The 23,323-nt window shown below is 41.2% G+C and overlaps 2 protein-coding genes across 2 annotated transcripts; both read right to left on the reverse strand.

Annotated features, from left to right (window-relative positions):
* Window positions 1-6,364: 6,364 nt before the first annotated feature.
* On the reverse strand, window positions 6,365-8,311 carry LOC117833741 (UPF0481 protein At3g47200). Its single transcript, XM_034713340.2, has 2 exons — window positions 7,583-8,311; window positions 6,365-7,469 (listed from the first exon to the last, which is right to left on the reverse strand). Exons 1-2 carry the CDS (start codon window positions 8,129-8,131, stop codon window positions 6,702-6,704), a joined length of 1,317 nt encoding a protein of 438 aa, XP_034569231.1. The 5' UTR covers window positions 8,132-8,311; the 3' UTR covers window positions 6,365-6,701.
* A 3,002-nt stretch (window positions 8,312-11,313) lies between these two features.
* Window positions 11,314-22,239, reverse strand: LOC117833139 (uncharacterized). The gene is made up of 21 exons (XM_034712539.2): window positions 21,505-22,239; window positions 21,327-21,410; window positions 21,154-21,213; window positions 19,622-19,750; window positions 19,194-19,255; window positions 19,005-19,061; window positions 18,305-18,425; window positions 17,968-18,099; window positions 17,353-17,433; window positions 16,682-16,795; window positions 16,496-16,575; window positions 16,276-16,411; window positions 15,694-15,843; window positions 15,508-15,593; window positions 15,017-15,204; window positions 14,838-14,930; window positions 14,268-14,455; window positions 14,037-14,148; window positions 12,933-13,090; window positions 12,478-12,594; window positions 11,314-12,024 (listed from the first exon to the last, which is right to left on the reverse strand). Exons 1-21 carry the CDS (start codon window positions 22,162-22,164, stop codon window positions 11,797-11,799), a joined length of 3,036 nt encoding a protein of 1,011 aa, XP_034568430.1. The 5' UTR covers window positions 22,165-22,239; the 3' UTR covers window positions 11,314-11,796.
* Between the last annotated feature and the right edge of the window lie 1,084 nt (window positions 22,240-23,323).

Below are 23,323 nucleotides of genomic sequence, written 5' to 3' on the forward strand. Positions count from 1 at the left end.
GACAAAAGCACAAGGTCACACTTGCCTTTTTCCAACAAAAATTTACTCATATCAGCTCTTGCTGTCTTGAAACTCTTACTCTTCAAATCTTCCGAACAGTGATCCTTCTACTCGAAGCAAACACCGGCACAAACATACAAGCAAACAAAAAAATACAACTAAGAACAACACCAAAACAAAAGAAAGGCTTTAGTATTAAAGGATAGGGCTCGATTCTAGGATTATAGGAACGCAAGAAACGCTTAAAACGGAACTATGGTTGAAAAGATAAAGCTATCGAGAGATTTGAATTATAAAAGAAAAGACAAGAGCTACATGCTGCATTTATTTTAGTTGAGAAAAATAATGTAAAGATATCTCAGAGAAATATCCTTAGTTAAAATTAACCAAATCATATTTATATTTTCATAAGAAAAGATGATGTAAAACTTAGTCCAATTTTATTTATAAATATTTAAGTACAATTTATGTAAATTAACATTTGAGTTTATAAGAAGCATGTAGAAGCATCTAAGCATATAACTTTATATTTCGAGTTCAACTAAATAGATTATATTAAAAACACATTTGTATTTACATTAGCCAAATTAACATTTAATTATGAAAATTCAAGATATAACCTATGTAGATTTTACTTAGAAGGCAAGTTGAATAGACATTAATAAAATTTAATTTAATTTATGAAAAGCCGAGGTATATCTCTAATTAGCTTTTAATTGGAAGAATTATTTAGATAAGCATTAATCAAATTAACTTTAGTTTATGAAAAACCGATATATAATTTAATTGGTTCTTATTTAGAAAAGGATATGAATGAGGCATTAATCAAATTGATGTTTATTATGAAAAGCGGTGTATAACTCTGAGTAACTTTTATTTAGAGAAGACACGAGTTTATTAGGCATTAATCAATTTAATATCAAATTTATTTTCAAAAACATGCATGAGGGCAAACATCACCACTAACATGTAATTTATGTTGTTCTGAATCTAACGCAACTTGAACGAATTAAAACATAGCTAAAACATAGATTCTATGAGCTAAACAAGGTTGCAAGAACCTAGTCGTAATTAACCGTAGAGTCCAGGGGCTAGCAAGGAAAATTCCTAAGACACATGAAATAGTGCTCACGAATAGATCTATGCTCAGGGTTAGATTCGCAAAAGAGGATGGCTTGGGCTCGGTTGCACGGACCTAATAGATATAGGGGCTTATCTGGGAAAGGCGCAAGACACAAGAAAAACTTCTAAACATTACAGGATCTCCAAGGGGCCTAAACGCAAAATGGGTTCTTCTTCCCCGTGGCACCCGGCGGCTCTAGTGGCCCAAATCGCCGGCGCTGGGGGTGCTGCGGAGCTCGGCCAAGGTTGGGAACAGGGAGAGGACGACGAGGCGAACTCGGGGATGCGCTCACCAGCGGTGTATATGGATGGAGATGGCCAGAATCGAGCGGACAATGGAGCTAGCGGCGGCCGGCTCGATGTTCACGGGGTGGCGGCCTTCCAGCATGGACTTGGTGATGAGGACTAGGCATCGTCGACTTGGTGACACGGTCCTCCTAGCAGCGACGGCTTTGCTCGGCGGTGCTCCAGCAGCGCCGAATCGACGACGAAGCACGTCGGCGGCTGCAGCTTCCTCGGCTCCGAGGGCGGCGGCAACGGCGCAGGCCGGCTCGGCCTCTGGGGGCGGTGGCCACTGGGCTCAGATGGGCCTAGCTAGGCCAGTCAGAGCGGGTTGGGCCCCACGGGCTCGGCCCGGTAGGATAGGAATATATTTCCCGTGAAAGAAAATCTAGAAATTCCAGATGATTCATTTAATTCACGAAATATATTCCAAACATACCAAAAATTCTAGGAAAAATCCTAGAGATAGATTGGGACATGAGGAATCCAAATAAATACTTGGAACCCATGAAAAAGAATCTGGAGCCTTCTAATAAATAGATTTAGCCCTAGGAAAAGGAGAATAAATTCCAAAAAAAGCTAGAAAATTCTCGGAAGGGTCTGGACAACGTCTAAATGCGTAATAAAACCTTTCGCACTCAAGAAACACCAAGATGCATCAGTATGAGTGCAGCACACAGAACAACCTTATTTAATTTAGAAAAACAATCAACTTTTTTCCTATACTCAATTTCCTGTAAAGAAAACAAATGTTGGAAAATTTTAAAAATTATGAGAAACTCATGGTTTATTTATTCCTTTTAATCACATCCTGAAATTCAAAAATTTCAGGGCGTGACAGTCAGCGACTGGAAACGTACCCAGGTTCACTGAAGCGTGGGCCTCTTCCAGATATTCATCTCCCTCCTATGTTGTATGCAAGATGAAACGCACCCAGCTTCGCTGATAAATGGGTCTGATAAGAGCGCACAATCTTGTCAGTGACCCCACAGCAAGTGCAGCTTACCAAATTTTCATTTCGCGCCCAGGAACTTGAAAGCGGCATCTTCAAATTTTGTATTTCCTCGCCTCCCCCCAAATAATAAAAACATGGCTATCGCAGTGCCCCTCTAAACTCCCGCCTTGTATTTCCAAAATTAGCACTCTCCTCTCTGCTATCTATAAAGTCCAACTAGATCTGCGGTGGTGGCTGACCTCAGCGGTCGCGGGGTACCTCAGCGGCAGCGTCAAGCTCCACGGGTAGCAGTCACCAAGGTGCGACATGGTCGGTGATACTCTTGGAGGAACATCTCAGCATCCTTGCAGTGGTTGCGCCTATGCTGGCGCAGCTGAGCAGTTGACCAAGGATGTCACGCAAGCACCGGCTGCCCCGTCCAACCATGCGCCACTGCAACTTCGAGCTCCACAAGTGAGAATCTCATTTCTTTTCTCTGTAGCCCCCTCCAATTTTCTAAATCTACATCTACTTTACCGAATAGCACTCTACTCAAGTTTATTTCTGAGTCTAGTTACACCTAGATGTGGCCACGGCCCCCATGCTGCTGGAGTATTTCTTTAGCAAATAGTAAATTCACGGTGTATTGTGTTATATTTGAGCTCCTTCTCTTACCTTGGCTGCTCTAGTTCTATTTGCAAGGACGGCATCTGCATTTCTATGGTCATAGTACATTCTGTTCCTTATGTCTAAGATAACTGACCAAATACTTATTGTGCAAGACCTAGTACCACGTTCCTGTATCGTTGAAATTCAATCATATATCATGGTATGTAACTAAACAAGTGATTATCGTGCTCGTGTATTCTTTACTTTATTCAGTTGCTTTATTTAAGATTGAAGTTTGACTTCTGCTCCTTTCATTTGTAGGCTGAAACTGGTCCTCGTGATTTGTATTCAAGTCACTTCCTTGATTATGTGACAGTGCAGCTAGCCTCAGCTACAAGCTCAAGATCTAAAGTTTCTTTGGGAGGGCTACAAGAAGCTGCAAGTTATTGAATAGGAGCAAATGTTGAGCAACTTGAAGATGAAGGCACAAGCTTCAAATGTAGCAACAAAAATGCAGTCTGAGAAGATTGAGAGTTTGAAGAAAGCAGTAAGAGAAACTGAGTACCTCCTTCGTCAACTGCTAAACTTTAAAGGGTAAGGTCAATGTGTTTCTTAGGCATCTGCTCATGTCCTCTCAGCTGCTTGTGCTGGTTTGTGAGTATTGTGGTTTGTGCTCAATGTGTTTCTAGGTCAGCTTTGTTCTTGGTCAGAGAGATATCATGTGTAGTGATTTATGATCTCTTATGGACAATATGCTTGGTCATGAATAATTATGTGTGAAGTGTGATGAGAAATATTTATTTGTATGTATGGTATCTACAGATTAATTGTGCTGCCAATTACAGAATTTATTTGTATGTAATATTAAATTAGATTGTATTTTAATTAAGCGCTACCTAGGCTACACCCGCAAATAATTGAGCCCAAAATTTTGTGGGCTCGCCCCCTCGGCCCATTATTTCATAAGCCTAAACAAAGTTATAACGTCAGCATATGTTGCACTTGATCCAATAAGAATTGGGTCTAAACCAAGTTATGACATCAGCAATTATGGGCTCAATCGAAGAAGAATTGCGCCTAAATCAATCTATGACGACAGCAATTATTGAGCTCGGCACAATAAGAATTGGGCCTAAATCAATCGATGACGACGGCAATTATTGGGCTCAGTCCAACAAGAACTGGGCCTAATTTAATCTATGACGAAACAGTTCATCACAACCGTCATGCCACACAGACTGTGGTCCAACGTGACATGCTACGCAGGAGTCAGTTTATGATGACTTGTGGGACGAATTTTCATTCGTCATTATCTTAGTGATGCACCGAAATAAGGAACATTACTAGTCGTGGTTTATGACGCTTGACTAATGATGAAGGATTTTCGTCACTCCCACGTCATAAATCACAGTTTATGATGCAAAAAAATGCGATTATAACACTTTTTGGTTCATCATATACCGGAAGATTTCTTGTAGTGTATCAACCCGTGCAAAGAAATGTGAACATGTCTCTAGTTGAGTTGGTTAGATGGTCTGAGTAGCACTCCTCAAGTCTTGCGTTGGACTCCTCGTGGGAGCAAACTTCAAGATGGGGTCAAAAAATCTCCTCGTCTGTCACCACACCAAAGCACATATCAAGGCATGCCCAGATTGCAGCTGTGGTTTTGTTTGCCCCTTCTACCTAGGGTAGTTGCAGTGGTCACCAGCCTTGTGGTAGTCTCACAATAGCTTACGAGCCCCTGTGTAAGGGCGGGGCAGAGGTTCGGGGATTTTCTCATCCTACCTACGAAGGTTCTTCTCTTAGAAAAAAATCCGGGACTGTCTTACTCTCGCAGGTGAAGTTTTTTATAAGAAGACCCAACGTATTTTTTCTAATTTTTTTATTCTAGATCCATTTAATTCGCTCCCACATAGAGTCGAACTTAAATCTACTGCATACTACTCAGGTGTTTTAACCACTATGCTAGGCCCTTTTACGATTTTAGGAACTTAGATACATATTTAGGTGTTGCTTTTCTTTGTATATTGAAAATAGTGATAGATGTAGGGTAATTTAGTTGTAAATTTAGGAGGTTATTTAGGATTTTTTTAATTGCATATGTGGGTAATTTGGTTGAACAGAGGTTGATAATTTAGATATATAGGTTAGTTTAGATTATTTTTATTAGAAAATATAATAGATCCAATGTTATTATCATCAACGATGATTGGTGCATATTGGAATGATGGTCATATGTTTATACTTTTTAGGATATATTTTCTACACGTCTCACAAGATTTAACGTGGCCTCCAATTAGCTAAAGTAAAATATTAGTTTGCATAGGCTATACATAAACTTTCTTCCAATTTGTAGTGATTCACTGCTTGCAATAGTAAAACCGATAGGGCTGGAGTACCTTCCCGTTGTACAGCCCATGCACGGTCACGAGGGGACACCACGATTAGTGGTGGGTATTCGACTAAATTGGTTAAGTCGTCCGGTTAAATTGGTTTGAAGAATTTTGGCTCCGACAAAATTACCATTGAATTTGCTTCATAAGAATAAAACTGACCAAATTTGGTTTTATTTAGATCATGTTTGGAATAGCTTCACTGAAAATCGATTTTCTAAGAACTAATATCTCAGAACTTTTAAGAAATCGCCTTGTATGTCATGGAGTATATAAGATGGCATGTATACCCTTAAGGATTTATGACAACTTCTCTTAGAGCAAGTTTGGTAGTTCAACGAGCATTGCCTAGCCTTGCTTTGACAAGCAAGACTTGCCTTGTGAAGAGCTATTTTGGCTTGTCTGCTTCAGCAAGCAAAAGCTTGCTGCAGTTCCCTAAGCAGCGCGGCAAGAAAACCAAACCAATTTTTGCTTCAGTGTCTATGCGAGCGATGTGTGGCGAGACTTTCTTGCGAAACCAAAAACGCCCTTTATTTGCTGAATAAGTGTGTTGTCTTTATGCACAAATTGTTGACATTTTAAATTTCAGTTAGTATTAATGTATGTAACTATACAATTTGACTATAAAAAAGCTGATTATGTTTTCTTCCTCCAAATCTGGGCACCAAGAGTTCAATTTTTTGACGACGTCAGTTCATTTTTTTCACAACGTAAGTCATCTGGGAACCAATTCAATTTTTATTCTTATTACAACCATAATATAGCCATCATCTCTGAACACGGTCTCTACCAAGGCATCTCCAACCTCTTAATGTATCAATTGTACGTCTAATACCATATTGAAGAAAATTAGAATTGTAAACGAGGCTAAATTGAGAGGCACAGAATACACATATTGCAAATTGCAGTTTTTTTTCATTATACTGCTGATTTCACAAAAGAATTACTCCTTCCGTTTCTAGGGGCTCTAGCTCCCTCCTGTTCCATCAAAAAATGACTCCTTCTATTTCAAATTATAAATTATTTTAATTTTTCTAAGTACATAGATTTTGCTATGAATCTAGACATATGAGATATCAAGATGCATAATATAATTATGAATCTAAAAAGGTCGGATGGAGGGAGTATATCCGTGGACTATTTGAATCCGAATATTATGCGACTTCGCCACACCTTGGTTCTATTCTATCCTCCGCCATTGGATTGGTGTGGCAAAGGACGGAATAGAATCAACGTTTTGCTATGGACAAGCTCTGTGTCTCTAAAAAGAAGTCAAGCTCTCAAAACAGTCATCAAAGGAAAACACCACGGAAACGAAAAAATAGGAAAGAAAAATAAGATTGCTGCAACTGCAAGTGCAATTAGCCGTGCCGATGCTTTGTAAGCTCGTAACTCATGACGGCGTACGCGGTCTGCATGACGTCGGTGATGAGGAGGAAGACGGAGACGGTGAGGGCGACGGACGCCCAGAGGCTGGTGAAGTAGGTGTTCCTGAGCTTGGCCCACGACTCGAAGACGAAGACGCGCCAGCTCTCGTTGCAGTAGCGCTCCACCCGGTCGCGGACGGCGCACAGCCTGCTCTCGCCGGTCTTGGCCACGTCCCTGGTCAGGCCGTCGAACAGGCCCGCCACCGCCGCGTCGCCCCCGGCGAGGTCGTGCCAGAGGATCCCTTCCCTGGCCAGCAGCGCCACGTCCCCCGCGGAGTCGACCATGTCCCTCATGAAGAGCACGAACGCCGTCACGTCGTTGCCCGTGGCGCCGCCGCCGTGCAGCGCCTCGAACGCCATCATGTTGTGGAACTTGTACTCGGTGGAGTCGTCTAGCGCCACCTCCGGCATCTCCAGCCTGCGCCTGCCGTTGTCGAACTCGATGTCGTCCAGAACGCCCGGCCTGCACCGGAACCGGACGCCCGCCTCCCAGAGCCTCTGCGCCGAGCGCGGCGCGGCGCGGGCCACGGTGCTGGGATCTGCCAGCGCTTCCTTCTTGTGGTTATAGAGGGTGCCGAAGAGGCTCCGGCGGTAGAGGTCGAGAGGGTGGAGCACGACCATTGTTGGACTTGGACCCGCCCTGGCGTCGCCGGCACCCACGCCGAGGAACTTGAGGATTTCCCGGTTGATGGAAGACTCGTCCTGTCCATCGATGCCAATGCCATGGCATGAAATGCACAATGTTTTGTTAATAGTGTGACTAGTGTCCATCGCTGCACGACAGCAGTAAATGCTTGTGGGCGGCGAGCACTTACCGAAGCTTCTCCACCCTCAACGGCTGCGATCCTGTGAAGGAGGAGCAGCGGCAGCTGGTTCTCGACCATGAGCATGTCGCGCTGCACGAACGGCGCGATGTGACCGACGGCGTGCCGGCTGAAGACGGGGTCGGCCGTTGCGTAGTCGCCGGAGCGCCGCCGCATCACCTCCAGAAGGAAGCATCCGTCGGCCACCATCATCTCCAGGAACCTACCCCTGTTCTCGCCGCGCCACTCGCCGCCGAGCCCCGCGTAGGCGTCCTCCAGGTCTTCGGCCACCTCCTCCACGGACGCGGCGAGATCGGCCAGCGTCCTGCCGGCGCGCCGGAGCAGCCGCGCGACGGCCCTGCGCTTGTGCGCCTCCATGGGGGCCAGGTCCGGGTCGCCGTGGTGGAAAGGGCCGAGCGCCACCGTCTGCGGCTTGTAGACGCCGCCGTGGACGGTGCGGAAGCGCGGCGGCACGCGGAAGATGCAGTGCCGTGGCCATTTCTCCGCCGCCGCCGGCAGATCAGCGACGTCGAGCGTCTTCTGCATGTCCACCACCCACATGTTGTGAATTGGATCAATCCGACACCTGTATGCACTGATTGAATGTATAGGCAACCGGTGAGAGGGGCACAAGTGCCTTCGCGTGCACGTCGTCCAAATGTTCCAAATCGCTTTGAGAAGGAGACTCCGACGAGATACAGGAACATGCCATTTCAAGTTATTCTCTTTGTTGTTTAAATTTTGACTCGTCATGGCTATCTTTAAAATTAGAAATTGCCGAAGGTTTGAATGAAGAACGGGATGAAGATGAAATGCGACGGTGATTATAGTGTGATCAGCCTGAAAGCTGGGATGTTCTAGAAAAGGTTTTTCCAAGCACTACCTTCTAACCCAGTTCCCATTGATCCAAATAGAAATCATTGAGGACACTGATACGGTAAATAGAATTATCTGTAAAATATATAATTTTAAACATCACAGCTAGAAAAAAGTCCAAATTACTCCCTCAAGTATAACCAAAGTCTAGATAACCCCTAAAGTATTTCTTGGTTCAATTTATCCCTAAACTATGCCATTTGGTTCAATTTACCGCTTAACACAATTTGTCTTTTTTATTTCTCCATGCACAAGTGGAGTCTTAAATTCAAATTTTGCAAGATGATAGCACGCACCACAAGACATGTTACAAAAATATATCATGAATTTTTTATCATTATTTTGATAGGGTAGGATATTTGATAATAAAATTTATCCTTGACATACGAAATTATATAAAAACTAATGATGGAAATTTTATAAAATATTTTTTAATATAGATTATAATGTCCACTACCATCCTACAAAGTCTTAAATTAAAATTTAACTTTTGCATAGAGAAAAAAAAATGGCAAATTGCATTATGGGTAAATTGAAACCAAATAGTATTGTTTAGGGGGTAAATTAAACCAAAACATAGTTTAGGGGATTATCTGATTTTTCACTATTCGAATTTTTCCTAATATAAAATTATATTTCATGGTACGTCTAATAACATCAATTTGATGTTCCCAATACATTTTATGTCATTTCACGCATACAAAGAAAAACTAAAGAAATTTGACCAACATGTCATGGACCTGCAATTTAGGTTAGATGGGAAAGTAAATATATTTACAATTTAAAATGTATAGCATTTTATACAGTCCTGCAAAACTATATGTGAAGTAACAACATATAGCTCCATTTTTGAAGAGGTGCAAAACTTTGTCCTGAGAAATCTTTTTTAGGCCCTTTGTGAACAAATAGGAAAAATAAACGAATTTTGGAGGACTGGAATCCTATAAAAAAATTTCCCTACAAGGCCCTTTGGAAGAAATGTTGAGTTTGTGCAAATCCTATGAAAATATAGAATGGCATGGTCCATAGGCTTTTTGGACGAATTCTACTAAGAGGTTGAACCTTATGTAAGTTTCTTTCATGTCAATCTCTCATCAAAGTTCATGTGCTACATCCAAACGTCCATTATTCTTGCTCTCTTTCCATAGGTTTCAAGGTATTAGCGTGTTCTATTCCTATATTTTTATTATTTCTGCATTCCTAGAACCATGCATTCCCAAAGAGGCCCTTACAAGCTGCGGAGACTTCTCATAATACTGAAAAAAATCTTAAAATTAGGCAAAATTGTTGACGACTTTGAGAAAGAAAGTGCCAACCATGCTTCTCAACTTGGTCTTATAGAATATGTTTAGTTTGTTGGCTTATTCTAGCCGGGCTAGAATCTATAGCCAGGCTAGCCCACAATTTGTTCATATTTGATTTAAGCATGGCTAGTACAAGATTATGTTTGGTTGACGTACAAGTTGTTATAACCTTAGCCACAGGTGAGGTTACCATCCTGTTTTCTCTTCCTACTTCTCCCCATCGCCGAGAGCTTCGTGCGCCGCCGTGCGGTCTCCACCGGCCGGACCAGACAATTACTGTATTTTTGCCGGGGCAGAGGCTCATGCGGCTGTGCCTGGCTTGCTGGGGACGGAGGATTCCCAAGTTTATCTCTAACCTGGCTAAGGAGGTTTGGTTGCATTAGTGGAACCTGGCCAAAGGGCCTAACCAGATAATCAAAAATGAGTTGGTTGGCACTGGGGCTGGCTAACCCTTAGTCAGGTAACTAAACACATCCATAATTGTCACGTGAACTTTGCCAACGGAACCTAGCATTAGCGTCCTTGCTAGGCTAAAGCCACATGTTCGAGCATAATCTAGCCAAAGCTTGTGCTTTAAAAGGTGTGTGCGCTTCGAATCGCGATGTGTCGTGCTTGCCTTGTTGCCTACGCTACTTATTAGGCTCAAAACTGATGAAAGGTTCAGCCCGGTAACGTTTCCCTTACAAAAAAAACTGCACCAGATACCATTATGAACTGCTAATGTGCTTTACAGACATGACCAGGTAGTCGACGCCATACAACGTGCATTCAGGCTTTACCAAAAGGAGCGATGCATGTTTTTTTAAGAAAAACAGGACTATATGCATGGTTTACAGACAATGACCAGGTCGAGTCATGTTGGGTCACCTGGGATTGCAACCTTCCTAGAGAGACTGAGGAACAAGTATGATGGGAGGAGGATGATTTTATTATGTTAAAATTGGAAGGTTAAACCATCTGCGAGGTCATGGGCAAAATAATGAATTGATAAGTTTATTTCTTGCCATTACAAATTGCAGAATTTCTTAGTTGCCGCTGCCAGCGACAGGTGGGCTCTACACATCATCCGATAGCAAATAAGGGATTGCAGAACTTTTTGTAGTGAAAAATAAGAAATTGTAGCAGTCATAATTGATGGCACATGCCATCTTCTCCCTTGGTGCTTGGAATATATGTTAAGGTGTTGTTACCGATCAATATCCTTTTCTGGTCAGCACCTATCACTGCAATGAAATCTAAGTTCTCAGAAACGCTACACAGTCTGGAGCACTACTGACATGTGCTCCCTCTGTCCCAAATTATTATAGATCGTTTTGACTTTATTAGATTCATATACTTTATTATGCACTTAGATAAACCCTATGTCTAGATGCATAATAATATCTACGCACCTAGAAAAGTCAAATCGACATATAATTTGGAACAGAGGGAATATATACTGTCGCCACATTAATCAGCACAAAAATTAATTCACACTAGGGAGATCAATGTCTCCAGCTCAGAATTTTCTCTAGGTGAACCTTCAGCTCCGAACGCTGGCCTAAGTTGCAGGGGCATCGCCGATGAAGTAACAGATATATACATTTGAAATTAACTTTGCCCATGTGAGCTCAAAAGTTGAGTATGAACAAAGAAGAATGTTTTGTACATTGCTAATCGCAAAAGAATGATATATACAGTTATTGCATTCACCTCTCCGTCTTCTCTCAAAGCATCCAGTATACCCAAATGTTCCAGTATACCCCTCATGGCCCATGGAGAAGCAAAACTTTGGACTTCCAACCTTGAAAAGGACCATTAAACACATTGGCCCATGGGGTTCCCGGTTCGTTCCGAGTAGCCTGGTTTGACAACTTGCTCCACTTTTGCCCTTTGGTGACCTGCTATACAGAGGAAGACAAAACCCCGAAGTCCAAACCAGGTCATTGGAACAAGCAAGTAGCCCATTTTCCGACTTAAGGATTTGTATATGGAGGTCAAACCCTAGGATCAACACGAACCGCGCACTCCACTATCAGGACTGATGAAATCAGTTTCATCCGCATATCATGAAGGGCAGGGGGTTGGGGCATTTCGATGGCTTTCCACAAAATCCCTGATTATGCGTTTAAGTGTTCTACCACCCTTCCCTTGCATGTATCCTTGATGATTTCTGATATTATCACCAGTCCTGTGAAGATAGTCAGAACCTGCATCCTCAAGCACCTTCAGCCACTGCGGAATTATCATTTCAGCTTCCCCTTGCTTTAGATACTCTGAGGGCAATGACTTCACCTAAACAAGATTGGAAACAAGTCAGTAACTTTGCAGGATAGTTGTTGGATACGAGAATGAATAACAGCCAAATCTCTCTACATGTATGAATCCAGAATTCCAGATCTGGCATCTGATCTTTATGTAAACAAATGAAGGGAAAGCCTGAATGATTTTCAATCTATGTTTTTAATCCAGCTTCCATGTTTCAAGTTCAATAATAGAAGCAGTTATGCCAGACAGTTACTAAAAATATGATCATCAAAGCATTGCTAGTCCTTTATCACTTTACTATGCATAATAACACATGTCAAGGTTCTGAAAGTTAAATGGCAGATTTAGACTACCTCAGTCAATAATTGCAAACACAAAACATAGTTGAGAACTCAAATAAAGACAAAAAGAATATATTGGCATTATTGGGTATGTCTAGGACTGGAACAATCACAATTAAAGCAGTGGCTAAAAGGATACCGTTGATTGTAGCCACCCACAAAGAGAACTCCAACTAAGAACAGCCTTCCATGTTGTTCTCTCACAGAAACTGCACATTGCAGCCAGTTGTTGCAATATTGTGGCAGATTTATGCACCTGCACGGAAAAAGTAATGTGAATATTTTGCAAGATCTGTCTAATCACATAACTTAAACCATGAGTATCACAGATAAAACGGGAGCAAACTTGCAACAGTATAAAATAGTACACCGGTAGTATGTTAAGAACTCATCAGTCAACTTATCCCAGCATAATCATTAGTATACTAGCAAAAATCAGATGAGATCAAGAGCTTATTAAAAGGCTTACATACACAGGTACAATGCACTAGCTAGTTTAGATGTCTCAGATAACAGATTGTTGAGTATCCAGAAAAAACATATGCGGACCAATAGTATCAAATACTATGGAATTGTTCTTTAAATTGCACCCACCCTTGATAAAGCCGATACACCAAGTAGAGCATAAAGTACATTAGACAATAAACCTTCACCACAGCGTGCCAAGATTTGAATTAGGACCACACCAGGTGATCCGTCAGGGATGCACTCTGGAGATTCTAGCACAGCAGCAAGAACAACCTCAAGAAAACCTGCAAATGACATATAACTTTGGAATTATTTAGTTGCAAATGATCATGTGAGTGCAACAACAGGGGTTAAGCGCAATAGCTTGAGCTGACGCATGACAGTGGTAGGTTATAGCATATAAGGTATCCATACGCCAAAGGTCACCAAATATTAGTATAAAATGATCAGCAAGGACAGATACATTTTAAACACTCCCCCAAAACATAGAAACACAAACTAGAAAATCACGACACTTTGCCACCAACGTGCTCTAGTGTTATAGAAAGACCTTGAGTAAACATGCTAAACGGTCGAAATTCTATAGAAAACTTACCAAGCCTAATAAACTGATGCCAAGGTTTTGCCACACAAACTGCCTTTGTTGTCCAGAAACTAGATGAAAATACATCCATGCATTTGCAGTAAAAATAATAGCTTCCTTCAATTTGTGTTCCTTTATTAATGATGTCTCAAAAGTGGAAAGTAAGAAAATGGTTCTAGATGATCTCAAGAAGGGACAGAACTACATTTTCCTAAACTGCACCTAGTTTAACTAGTTTGTGCTAAAGCTGTGCAAGACTACAAGGTCCAGCCTGTTCGTTCGCTAAAGATCAGCTTCCAAGACCAATGACACTAATCAGGTGCCAAGAGACAATACAAATAGGGGTATGCAATTATATTATATTCTCTTTAGTAAGCATGCAAAAGTGAAAAACCAAACATGCCATTCAGAAAAGACCATGTACAAAGATCCATCTTATGAGATAAAGAAAAATATTATAAATGTAAAGCCAAGCAGGCCAATAGTTTTTAGGAGCCAACCTTTTTCTGGCATATGTTTTCACTTCAATTCCAACTTTTCCAGGTACAAGTTTACCCATTGTATGACTATTCAAAGAATGAGGGGAATAGAAACACATGCAGTTACAGCCAGAGGACAATACACAGAAGTGAATAGATAGCACTCACATGATATATATGACATTGATGCAAGTGCTGCTCCTCGGTGCATTGCTGTAGAACATATAGCTGCCTTTTGAAATGATAGCTCAAGCAGCGAGCTAGATGCAACAATAGCTTCCTGATCATTTATGCAATCAACAAAGAACTAGCGTCAATATGCCAATCCATATCATGCCAAGCTACTGAGCTCAAATACGTTACAAAACAATCTCTGTTGAACATGAGAAAAATAAGAACCTTTGGACAGCAGCGGATAAACATAGATGTAAAGTAGGTATATGCTTCAACTAGATCTGGTTCTTGGTCACACGTATAAGAAGAATTAAGAGTTGATATTGAGGACGCAGAGCTAAGAGTTTCAAAAGTCCTAACACACAAAGCCCCATATTCTTCCTTGTGACCAAATTCTTCAATAACGTTGGCAGCTGAAAATTTGAGTGAGGTCAAGTAGAGTCCACAAATTAATTGAAACAAGATTCCATATAGTATATTGAATTGTTCCATGGATACATAAACCTATGATTCTATGAGCTAGTCCAGAAAACAATCTGGTACAAAAGTATAGCAAAAGTACATAGATAAGGCAGTTAAGTGTTCCAAAATTCCCTAAGAGATGTAAATTGAGTTTAGTGCAACATAAGCTCATACATATTTGCACATGTTTAACATATCAACAGCAGCCAAACCTCTTGATCACACCCTGATCAAGTATTAGCTGTTTTAATGACGAGGTACAGAGAATAATTTATTTTGAATTGAATTTCAGTAAGCAAAATTTATTTGTGCAATAAAAGTATAGCTTGTTACCTGTTCTCAAGAAGCAGTCATGCCTTTGAAACAGTAAGAAATTTGTTGATAAGCACTCCAGAACTTTAGGTAACAAGATATGAAAGTGCTGTCCTGTAAAGTACAGATGCCAAATCAGATAACTGATGCATTTGCTATACAGTTTCAAATTTCTCAGTTTAGAAACCCATTTAACTTACCACAAGAATGTATAGCTGAAGAAAGAGAACGGCATACAGCTGCAGATAAACTAGCGTTCTCCATATGAGATGATCGGAAAAGTTTTTCAAGAAGTGGCCAAAATATTCCAAGAAGACATAAAATTATATCATCGTCGACCAGGCCAGATGTTATTGCCGTAGACAAATGACCGAAGAGAGCACTCATTCTGTAAAAGAAATGATTGCTTATATTGTAGATACAATCAGACTTCCAATTTCTTAACCAACACGTGAATAGCCAAATGTAAAAAGCAGACCAAAGTAGTTGTAAGATTCTAGCATGTCAGTGAGACATGAAAATCCAATCAATTGCTAATAGCATCACCCAATAGTGCAGCAATCCTCAAAGAAAAAGAAATATCAAACTTTTTTTCACAAATACACAGTACAGCTGCATATCGGTGCATTAAGAGATAAAAGAAGTAGAGCACACACAACCCACATGAAGAATACAAAAACTATCAACATACCTGTAAAGACCACGGACAGCAAGGTCCAAGGATTGTGTATAAGTAGCTGGATTTTGCCTTAGTGAGTGATCTCTGTCTATGTCAATCTGAGCAATGGAAGAAAAAAAACAATTTAGATGTTGTCAGTCATTAACAGTCCACATATGAATTTTGGAAGAACAGCTACACCAGGGAAAGAGAACATACAATCTTTTCCACTGCTGAGTAGCTGGAATAAAGTAACCTAGCCAGCCAACTTTTCCTCAACTCTTTATCACGAACAGAACTCAAAACATGCGTAATTGCACTAACTATCTCTTCCTCATCCTCTAGCCGCAGGTTCCCTTTATCCATGCCCTACAAGAACACTGTTTTTCAATATTACATTGCATACAATGCCAAAAGGAATATTTGTCAAGGTATACTTGAAAGAGCATATAATTGTTACTTAATTAACTGATGGCATGCAACGCTAAAACATTAAGTCAGACCATATGTGAGTTTATAGCAAGCATAGATAAACAATCTAAACTTTTCTAGCTTGTCAAGTATTAGAAGAGGGCTGGCCCTATGATCATGTCTTAAGAGAGGAAGGATAAATTCAAACATGATGGTAGAATCAATGAAAATATTTTCAGCAATCTTTTTAATACCGAGTTGGTATATCAGAAGTATAATTTGATATAGGTAAAGTGCCATCTTCAATATATTGTCTCCTTAGTAATGACCAGTACCATTTGGGAAAATTGTGGTAGAATGAATTTGGTAAAGTAGAAGAGATAATGTTACCTCACTAATCCAGAAAAGAATTTCAAGGTTCTGAGGTTCGTGGATGAATGAAGAAGCATCCTCGCAAAGTTTGCGCAAGGCTAAGGAGCAAGCATTTGATGATACAGATTGTGAAATTCCTGATGCGCAAAATAGGCTGAACATAATGATAAAATAAATATTAAACAGCCATAGTGAACAAACACAATCTTTAAACTTCACAAACATTCAAAATACTTACAGTAAAGGTTTAATGTTACTTTGGCAAGACGATAGCCACTTTGAGTAAGAACCAATGACATCGCCAAATGATTTGTATACCTTGACATTTAGGAAAATACAGAAAAAAATTAGCTTCACAAATTAAAAATAAAGAAAAACTGAATATATAATAAAAATCATTGGAAGCATATTGAGGAAGCCCTACCAAGAACAGATTTCCATTCAGTTCAACTGGAGTTCTGCTGGACAGAATGTTCACAAAATGCATTATCATTGAAAAATCAAAGGAGCTTTCATCTTGTAAAATTGTATCAGCAACCTGAAATTCAACAGTTTATGTGCATACTGATCAAACCTGCTCTCACTGGCATGCTTATGTGAGTTATGTCCAAACATACAAAGATATGGACATGTGTCACATGTCTAAGCAACAACAAAATGAGAAAGAAAATAAAAGGAGGAAATTAGAATTTGCAGAACATGTATGTAACAGAATTGTAGTGAGCAAATTGCAAAACACACATAATATCATTCACTGGGAACCATCATCTTGATTGGTTCAAAAAGCATTTCTAGATCAAATTTTATCAGGACTTATGGCCCATTTAAATTGATATTACACAATCCATTGACTGCAAGAAGTTCCCACAAAATTTTGAAGTGACAGATTGACATTAAGTGATTATAGGCTTATATAAGAGATGGGAACAATATGAAAAGATCTTAAAGAAGGCCTGGCAGGAAGTAATCAGATACAGAATGGTGGGAACAAGCAGATAAACAGCAATAAAATTAATATTAGCCATGACATTCAAATGCTATATATATCGTATGACAGTAACTAGCAATTTTTACCAAGAGGTAGGATAAGCTTACCATGCTAAGTGCGTACATCCTAACTTCTACCTCCTTCCAGGGAACTGATTGGCTTGAGAAGTCCCATCCATGAGAAAAGAGCTGCATCGCACAGGTAGAACACAAAGTTTTAAGCACAATAGCCTCACCAAATGTGCAGAAGAAAAATGTCAAAATAATTGTTCGCAGGAAAGATTTAAAATGAAATCAGTTATCAATAATAAGAGCTGTACTTCATGCACATGACATAAAAAAAATCAAAAATAAATAAAATATGTAAGTGGCATAAAGGTGTCAGTTTTGTCAGTAACTGATCGGAATAGATTATCTTTAGCAACTAAGTCTCTCTTCGTTCTTAAACATATTAATTCATGCAATTTTTTCCTTTTTTGCTCACATTAGCTAAGTCAGTTTTTCCTAAAATCTACCATCTACGCACTTTTTTGTAAACAATGGGCATTTCTTGGATCCATATACAAACTGTAACTAGTGTTCTTACGTCATGCTTATTCTAAAAAGAGTTCCAAGTAACAGAAGGAAAAGAAGCATGTTCGAACATTTGTTAAACCATAAAAAAGTAACCACTTGTGTGCATAGCGATGGGTCATGAGCAATCTTTCAGCAAACACCATATACCTTGTTTATATATGCAGGGGCACCTAGAAGCAAACAAATATCTACAAGAAGCTCCTCCAAATTCATTCTGAACTGTGCTAGTCCATCAGGCATACAAGTTGCTCCATCAGTGCCGTGCTCATCAGTGTCAATCTACAAATGGGCACATGTCAAGGTAAGACAACTGGATTTGCAAATCCTCTGTTCCTACAATTAGATATGCAAAACAAGCACAATGTGCAATTTCTGATTTAGTTAAATGAATGGAAAAACAATTACATGAAGTATGATATAAACCCAAGGATGACGATAGCTATGCACATAAAATGAGCAAAACATAAAGGTAAAACAGACAAACCTGAGCACGAAATAAAAGAGCATCTAGCAGTGAAGAAAACACAGGCAAAAACAACTCTTGTGCCGCATTTCTTTTGGCTGTCTTCACATCAATACCAAGAATAAAATGTGCCAAAGTGCACCTGCAGAGTGTAGGGTTTCAACATAAAAGATACAAATAATTATATCCCAAACATGCACATTAATACCATGGGAACTCAACTTCATTTCAGTAGAATAATATTGGGAAGATGTTCCAGCTTACGCACTTCAATAACGTCACATGCATCTTATATCAAATTATCAATAATAGTCATAGAAAATATTATAAGGTGCTGACCACAATGGAATTGAAATTAGTGAAATATCACAACATGAGAAGTTGAAGTGGTCAACACAGCTTTTAAGTGATATGGACCACGAACTAGTAAGAAAACACAGCTTTGAGGAAGTTTGTTAGAACACTCCAGTTGAAGATCAAATCCCTGCATCACACCTACACCTACTAGACCCCAACAATAACATAGGAGATGCTAACCAGTCACCAATCCAGCCCATCCTAAATTAGTACGCACAGACAAAAGACCGACAACACCTCAACACAAACCAACAAAAGGAGAGCACAATTGGCTCCCAAAGAGCATCCACTAATTGTTATTTAATACTGTAAAGAAGATATTCTCATGAATGAAAATGAATGGGAAAAAGGAAAGCATCACTACCAAAATTGCAAGGTTGAATCCGCAATTTCCCAATCGTCACTCGTAAAAGCTACACATCTGCAAAAGAGGTTAAGCATTTCAGCAAAATGGTAAAATGAAATGAACTGCAGTATAACAATATTTGGAAGCCTTGAAAGTAAACATTAAAACTCAAGGAAAAGTACCACATAAACAATGCAATAAATTGACCTCAAAAGTGCATCGGCGAGAGCAAGTGCTTGGCTACCCCCTTCTGCAACCAAAGCAGGTGCCTAAAAAGTGCAACAGCTGTCATGTTGCGTTCAACAGATACGAGCTCAGGAGGAATAAAAATGCTTTCTGAAAATGCGTTAAATGGTAATACACCCTTCCACATTAGAACTCCTCACTTTCGACCTTTCTGCTAATTGTAGGAGCATTTTATAGATAACAGAGCACTAGCATAGTAGCATAATTGCATTAGTGTGTTCCAGATCTCCTTGACTACCTTGAAATGGCCAATTATTAGTTATCATATTACATTTTCACTATATGAAAAGTCACATACTCATTCCAACACACTATTAATGTCTTCAGATTTTGCTTATAATATAGACAATGCACGACACCATACTAAAGTATAAAGAAACAAATCTTACTGCCTGGCCAACTTCGCACATCAAACACGCAAGACCAGCAATGATCTTCTCACTTCTGTTGGCTAGAGCTGGTAGAAGAAGAACTTCCCTTATATAAGGCATTTTACTTAGAAAGGCCTCAGGTAACTCCTGCAACCAGATTGCAGCACAAATCAAATAACTTATTATAAGTTGAAATAAGCTTGTAGTTGTTAGGAGTTAAGATACCCAAAAACTCACGGGGAAAATGGAAACAGAAACCATTGAGGATTCTATTTATGGTAGTAATCATAGCATGATAAAGAAGATGACTCCTAAACAGATCAATTCAATACACATCAACATACAGTGGAACAATAAAGAGAAATTCCAACTTCATATCATACCACTGGAGTTTACGGCTCCACCAAATTGCATTAGTTAGCGCATGTGAAATAAATAAAACTTATATATTGGCACACCCAAGATCACAGCTTATATAGAGAAAAATATCACACCAATCAAAGAGTAATGAAACAAGAATATATATGCAGATGATTGGGAGGAAAACCACTCAAACATTGAAGTGATGCAGCTTGATGTTCAGATATTCATGACTAGTAACTAGTGAGGATGGAATTTTCTGTTGGACGCCTAGAGGCTAGAGCAGAAGATAAATGAAACACTAAAGATTGGGTATTGCTTAAGGAGACAATAACTGCCAAAGGAATTCATGGGACAGTTTGACTGCCAAAGTTTGACCGAGAAAATGGTGAATGAGCTATACATTTTGGTTCTCATTGCAGTTTTCCTAGTTTCAGTAGATGGCTTATGTGCATTTTAGCTAGGCTATATACACTCTGAAATGTATAATTATAAGACCTGGACCTGTGACTGCTTTGATTTTATTTTGTGAAATTTGAAACAGGGTATGCCCCTCTGCTTGTAGAAAGAAGATACAGAGCAGGACTTTACTCATAGCAACACTTCCAGGTATTAATTTTCATGTCGCATAAATATCTGTGGCAAATAGACCTCACTATCTACCTGAAGTTCTGAACATTGCAAAATGTAGGCTCAAAGAAGCTCTAGGACCATTTTGGTCAACAAAATCCAATTCAACTACTACTTCATACAAAAACTTAGGCCCCGTTTGGATCCCTTCATTTTGAAGGAATTGGAATCTACTTAATGGAGTAGGCTATTTATCTTGGAATGTGTCATTCCACAACTTTCCAAAGTTTAGATATAAGCCTATCTTAAATTCATGGGGGTGGGAGATGGAAATTGATTCTATAGATCCTCATGCTATGTTTCTAATGTGCAACTTATAGCACACTCTTCAACTCGCTTCCCTATGGCAGAAGTGCAGCACATAAGTATCTCTCCCGTATGGCCAACAATAATATACAAATACATTCCACATACAACTATATTAGCTTAATTGATTTGTGTCTAAATTATGATTATTAGAATGGAATTCAATTCCAAGGATCCAAACGGGGCCTTAGACAATTTGATTGGACCAATGCAATAAGTAGCAAAGTAGCACAAATCAGAAGAACTGAACTTACTTGGTGCTGGCTGACAAGCTCAGTCATAACCTCTATGGCCACATCAAACGAAAAGGACACCTTCATTAGCCACACAGCAACAAAACAGCATGTGAGCACGTGGAATGTACAAGTAATTCCTCGAAGTACACTTTTCAGCACTCATAAGGAATAGGAGGCTGCATTGTTCGCACCTGCAGCGAGTTGAACGCGAAAGTGAGAAGTGGGTGCGTGGCAAGCGTGGTGGCTGGCGTCTCCGAGAAGCATCCCACCCGAACCTGCATTGTCGTTTTATGTCAGCGATTGAGCGCGCTAGAGAAGAACGCAGCTGAACGCGGAGCAAGGCAAAGGGCAGTGCACGTACATACATACCCAGCTCAGTAGGCACCGAAGGATTCTGCGGTTGTGCTCGTGGAGGGGCACCCCGTCGTCGTCGGCGGGCACCTTCTCTGACTGAGAGTGGAGGAACTCAATAACGGCGGGCGCGTGGGCAAGCACCTCGCGCGTGAACCGGCACCGAGCGGCGGCGTCGACCCCCGTGTCGCCGCCCTGGTCCTGCGCTGCCTCCTCCGGGAGCACCGTGAGCAGCTCCAGCACGGCGGGCGCCGGCAGGTGTGGCATCCGCGCGAAGAGGTCGTCGACGCCGCCCTCGGCGCGGAGCGCGAGCGCGGAGAGGGCCAGGCAGATCTGCGTGAGCAGCTGGCGCGGGGCCGGGGCGGCGGAGAACCGCTGCGCGGCGTGGAGTAGCGCGTCAAGCAGCTGCGGCGCCAGGCCGGCCCCGGGGAGCGCGGGGCCGGGGGACTGGATCTTCCGGCGGAGCATCTGCGCGGCGAAGAAGAGGAGGTCGGCGGGCGGGGGCGGGTCCGGGGCGGCCAGGAGGGCGGTGGCCACCGCCCACCCCTGGGGAGAGCGCTGCAGCGCGAGGAGCCACTGGTTGGCGGCGAGGCGCGCCGCGGGGTTCGCGTCGTGGTTGAGCGCGTGCACGGCCGCGGCCAGCCGCGCCTGGAGCTCCGACGCCTCGCCGGCGAACATCGCGGCGGCGGCGGCGGCGGCGGCGGAGCGGGGTGGGTGGATTCGTGTGGGGGAGGCGAGGGGACGGAGGGGATTGGGCCGAGTGGCACGCACTCACCGCAGGGACGAGTGGGGGATGCGGTTTTTTTTCCTTTTTTTATTTATGCGAAGGAATCTGCAAGCCTACAGCATTCAATGAGCAGAGAGGGATGTGGAGCTTTCGGCTCGGTTTTGGATCTAGCTGCTCCTTCAATTCGGGGTTTTACTACTGTAAGAAATTTCAGGATTTGAAATCAAATTTAAATTTTGGAATCGGAACAGGATTTACCGGTGGGCGATGGAGCTCATTGATTTTTCTTGTACGCATTTGTTCTTCCGAGCTACCGCCACAAGAAATTCTTTGCTCCACCTTCGATTATTTTTTTTAGACATTTCAAATTTGGGGAATATAAGAAAACTAATCATTTGTTACCAAGTATGTTCTTGTGGTTTACACCTATACTAATTATGAAATTCATAATTGGTCCAAACAATAATCATAAAGAGCAAACACAATAAGGGGGTGTTTGGATACGAGATGCTAAACTTTAACAGTGTCACATCGGATGTTCGGATGCTAATTAGGAGAATTAAACATGAGCTAATTATAAAACTAATTGCAGAACCCTGTGCTAATTCGCGAGACGAATCTATTAAGCCTAATTAATCCATCATTAGCAAATGGTTACTGTAGCACCACATTGTCAAATCATGGACTAATTAGGCTTAATAGATTCGTCTCGCGAATTACACTCCATCTGTGCAATTAGTTTTGTAACTAATCTATATTTAATGCTACTAATTAGCATCCAAACATCCGATGTGACGGGTGTTAAACTTTAACACCATATAGCCAAACAGGCCCTAAGCCATGATGCCAGCTCGGCTCCAAGAAAGAGGACTCATTGAGAGTCAATGTGGATGAGAGAGTAAATGAGAGAGAGAGAGCACGCACACTTATCATGGATAGCGTCACCAAGTGATTTGCCGTTACACGACCACTACATGACTACACTTATCAATTTTGTAGGGACCTTTACGTGACATGCCGGACAAAGAGCGCCAAATGGAGCAATGAGACGTGCGTGGATTGTCACCACCAAGCGATTGAGAACAAGTGGCATCAGGACCTGTCATCTCT

The sequence above is a fragment of the Setaria viridis genome, chromosome 8 (genome assembly GCF_005286985.2).
Source record: "Setaria viridis chromosome 8, Setaria_viridis_v4.0, whole genome shotgun sequence".
Classification (NCBI taxonomy): Eukaryota; Viridiplantae; Streptophyta; class Magnoliopsida; order Poales; family Poaceae; genus Setaria; species Setaria viridis.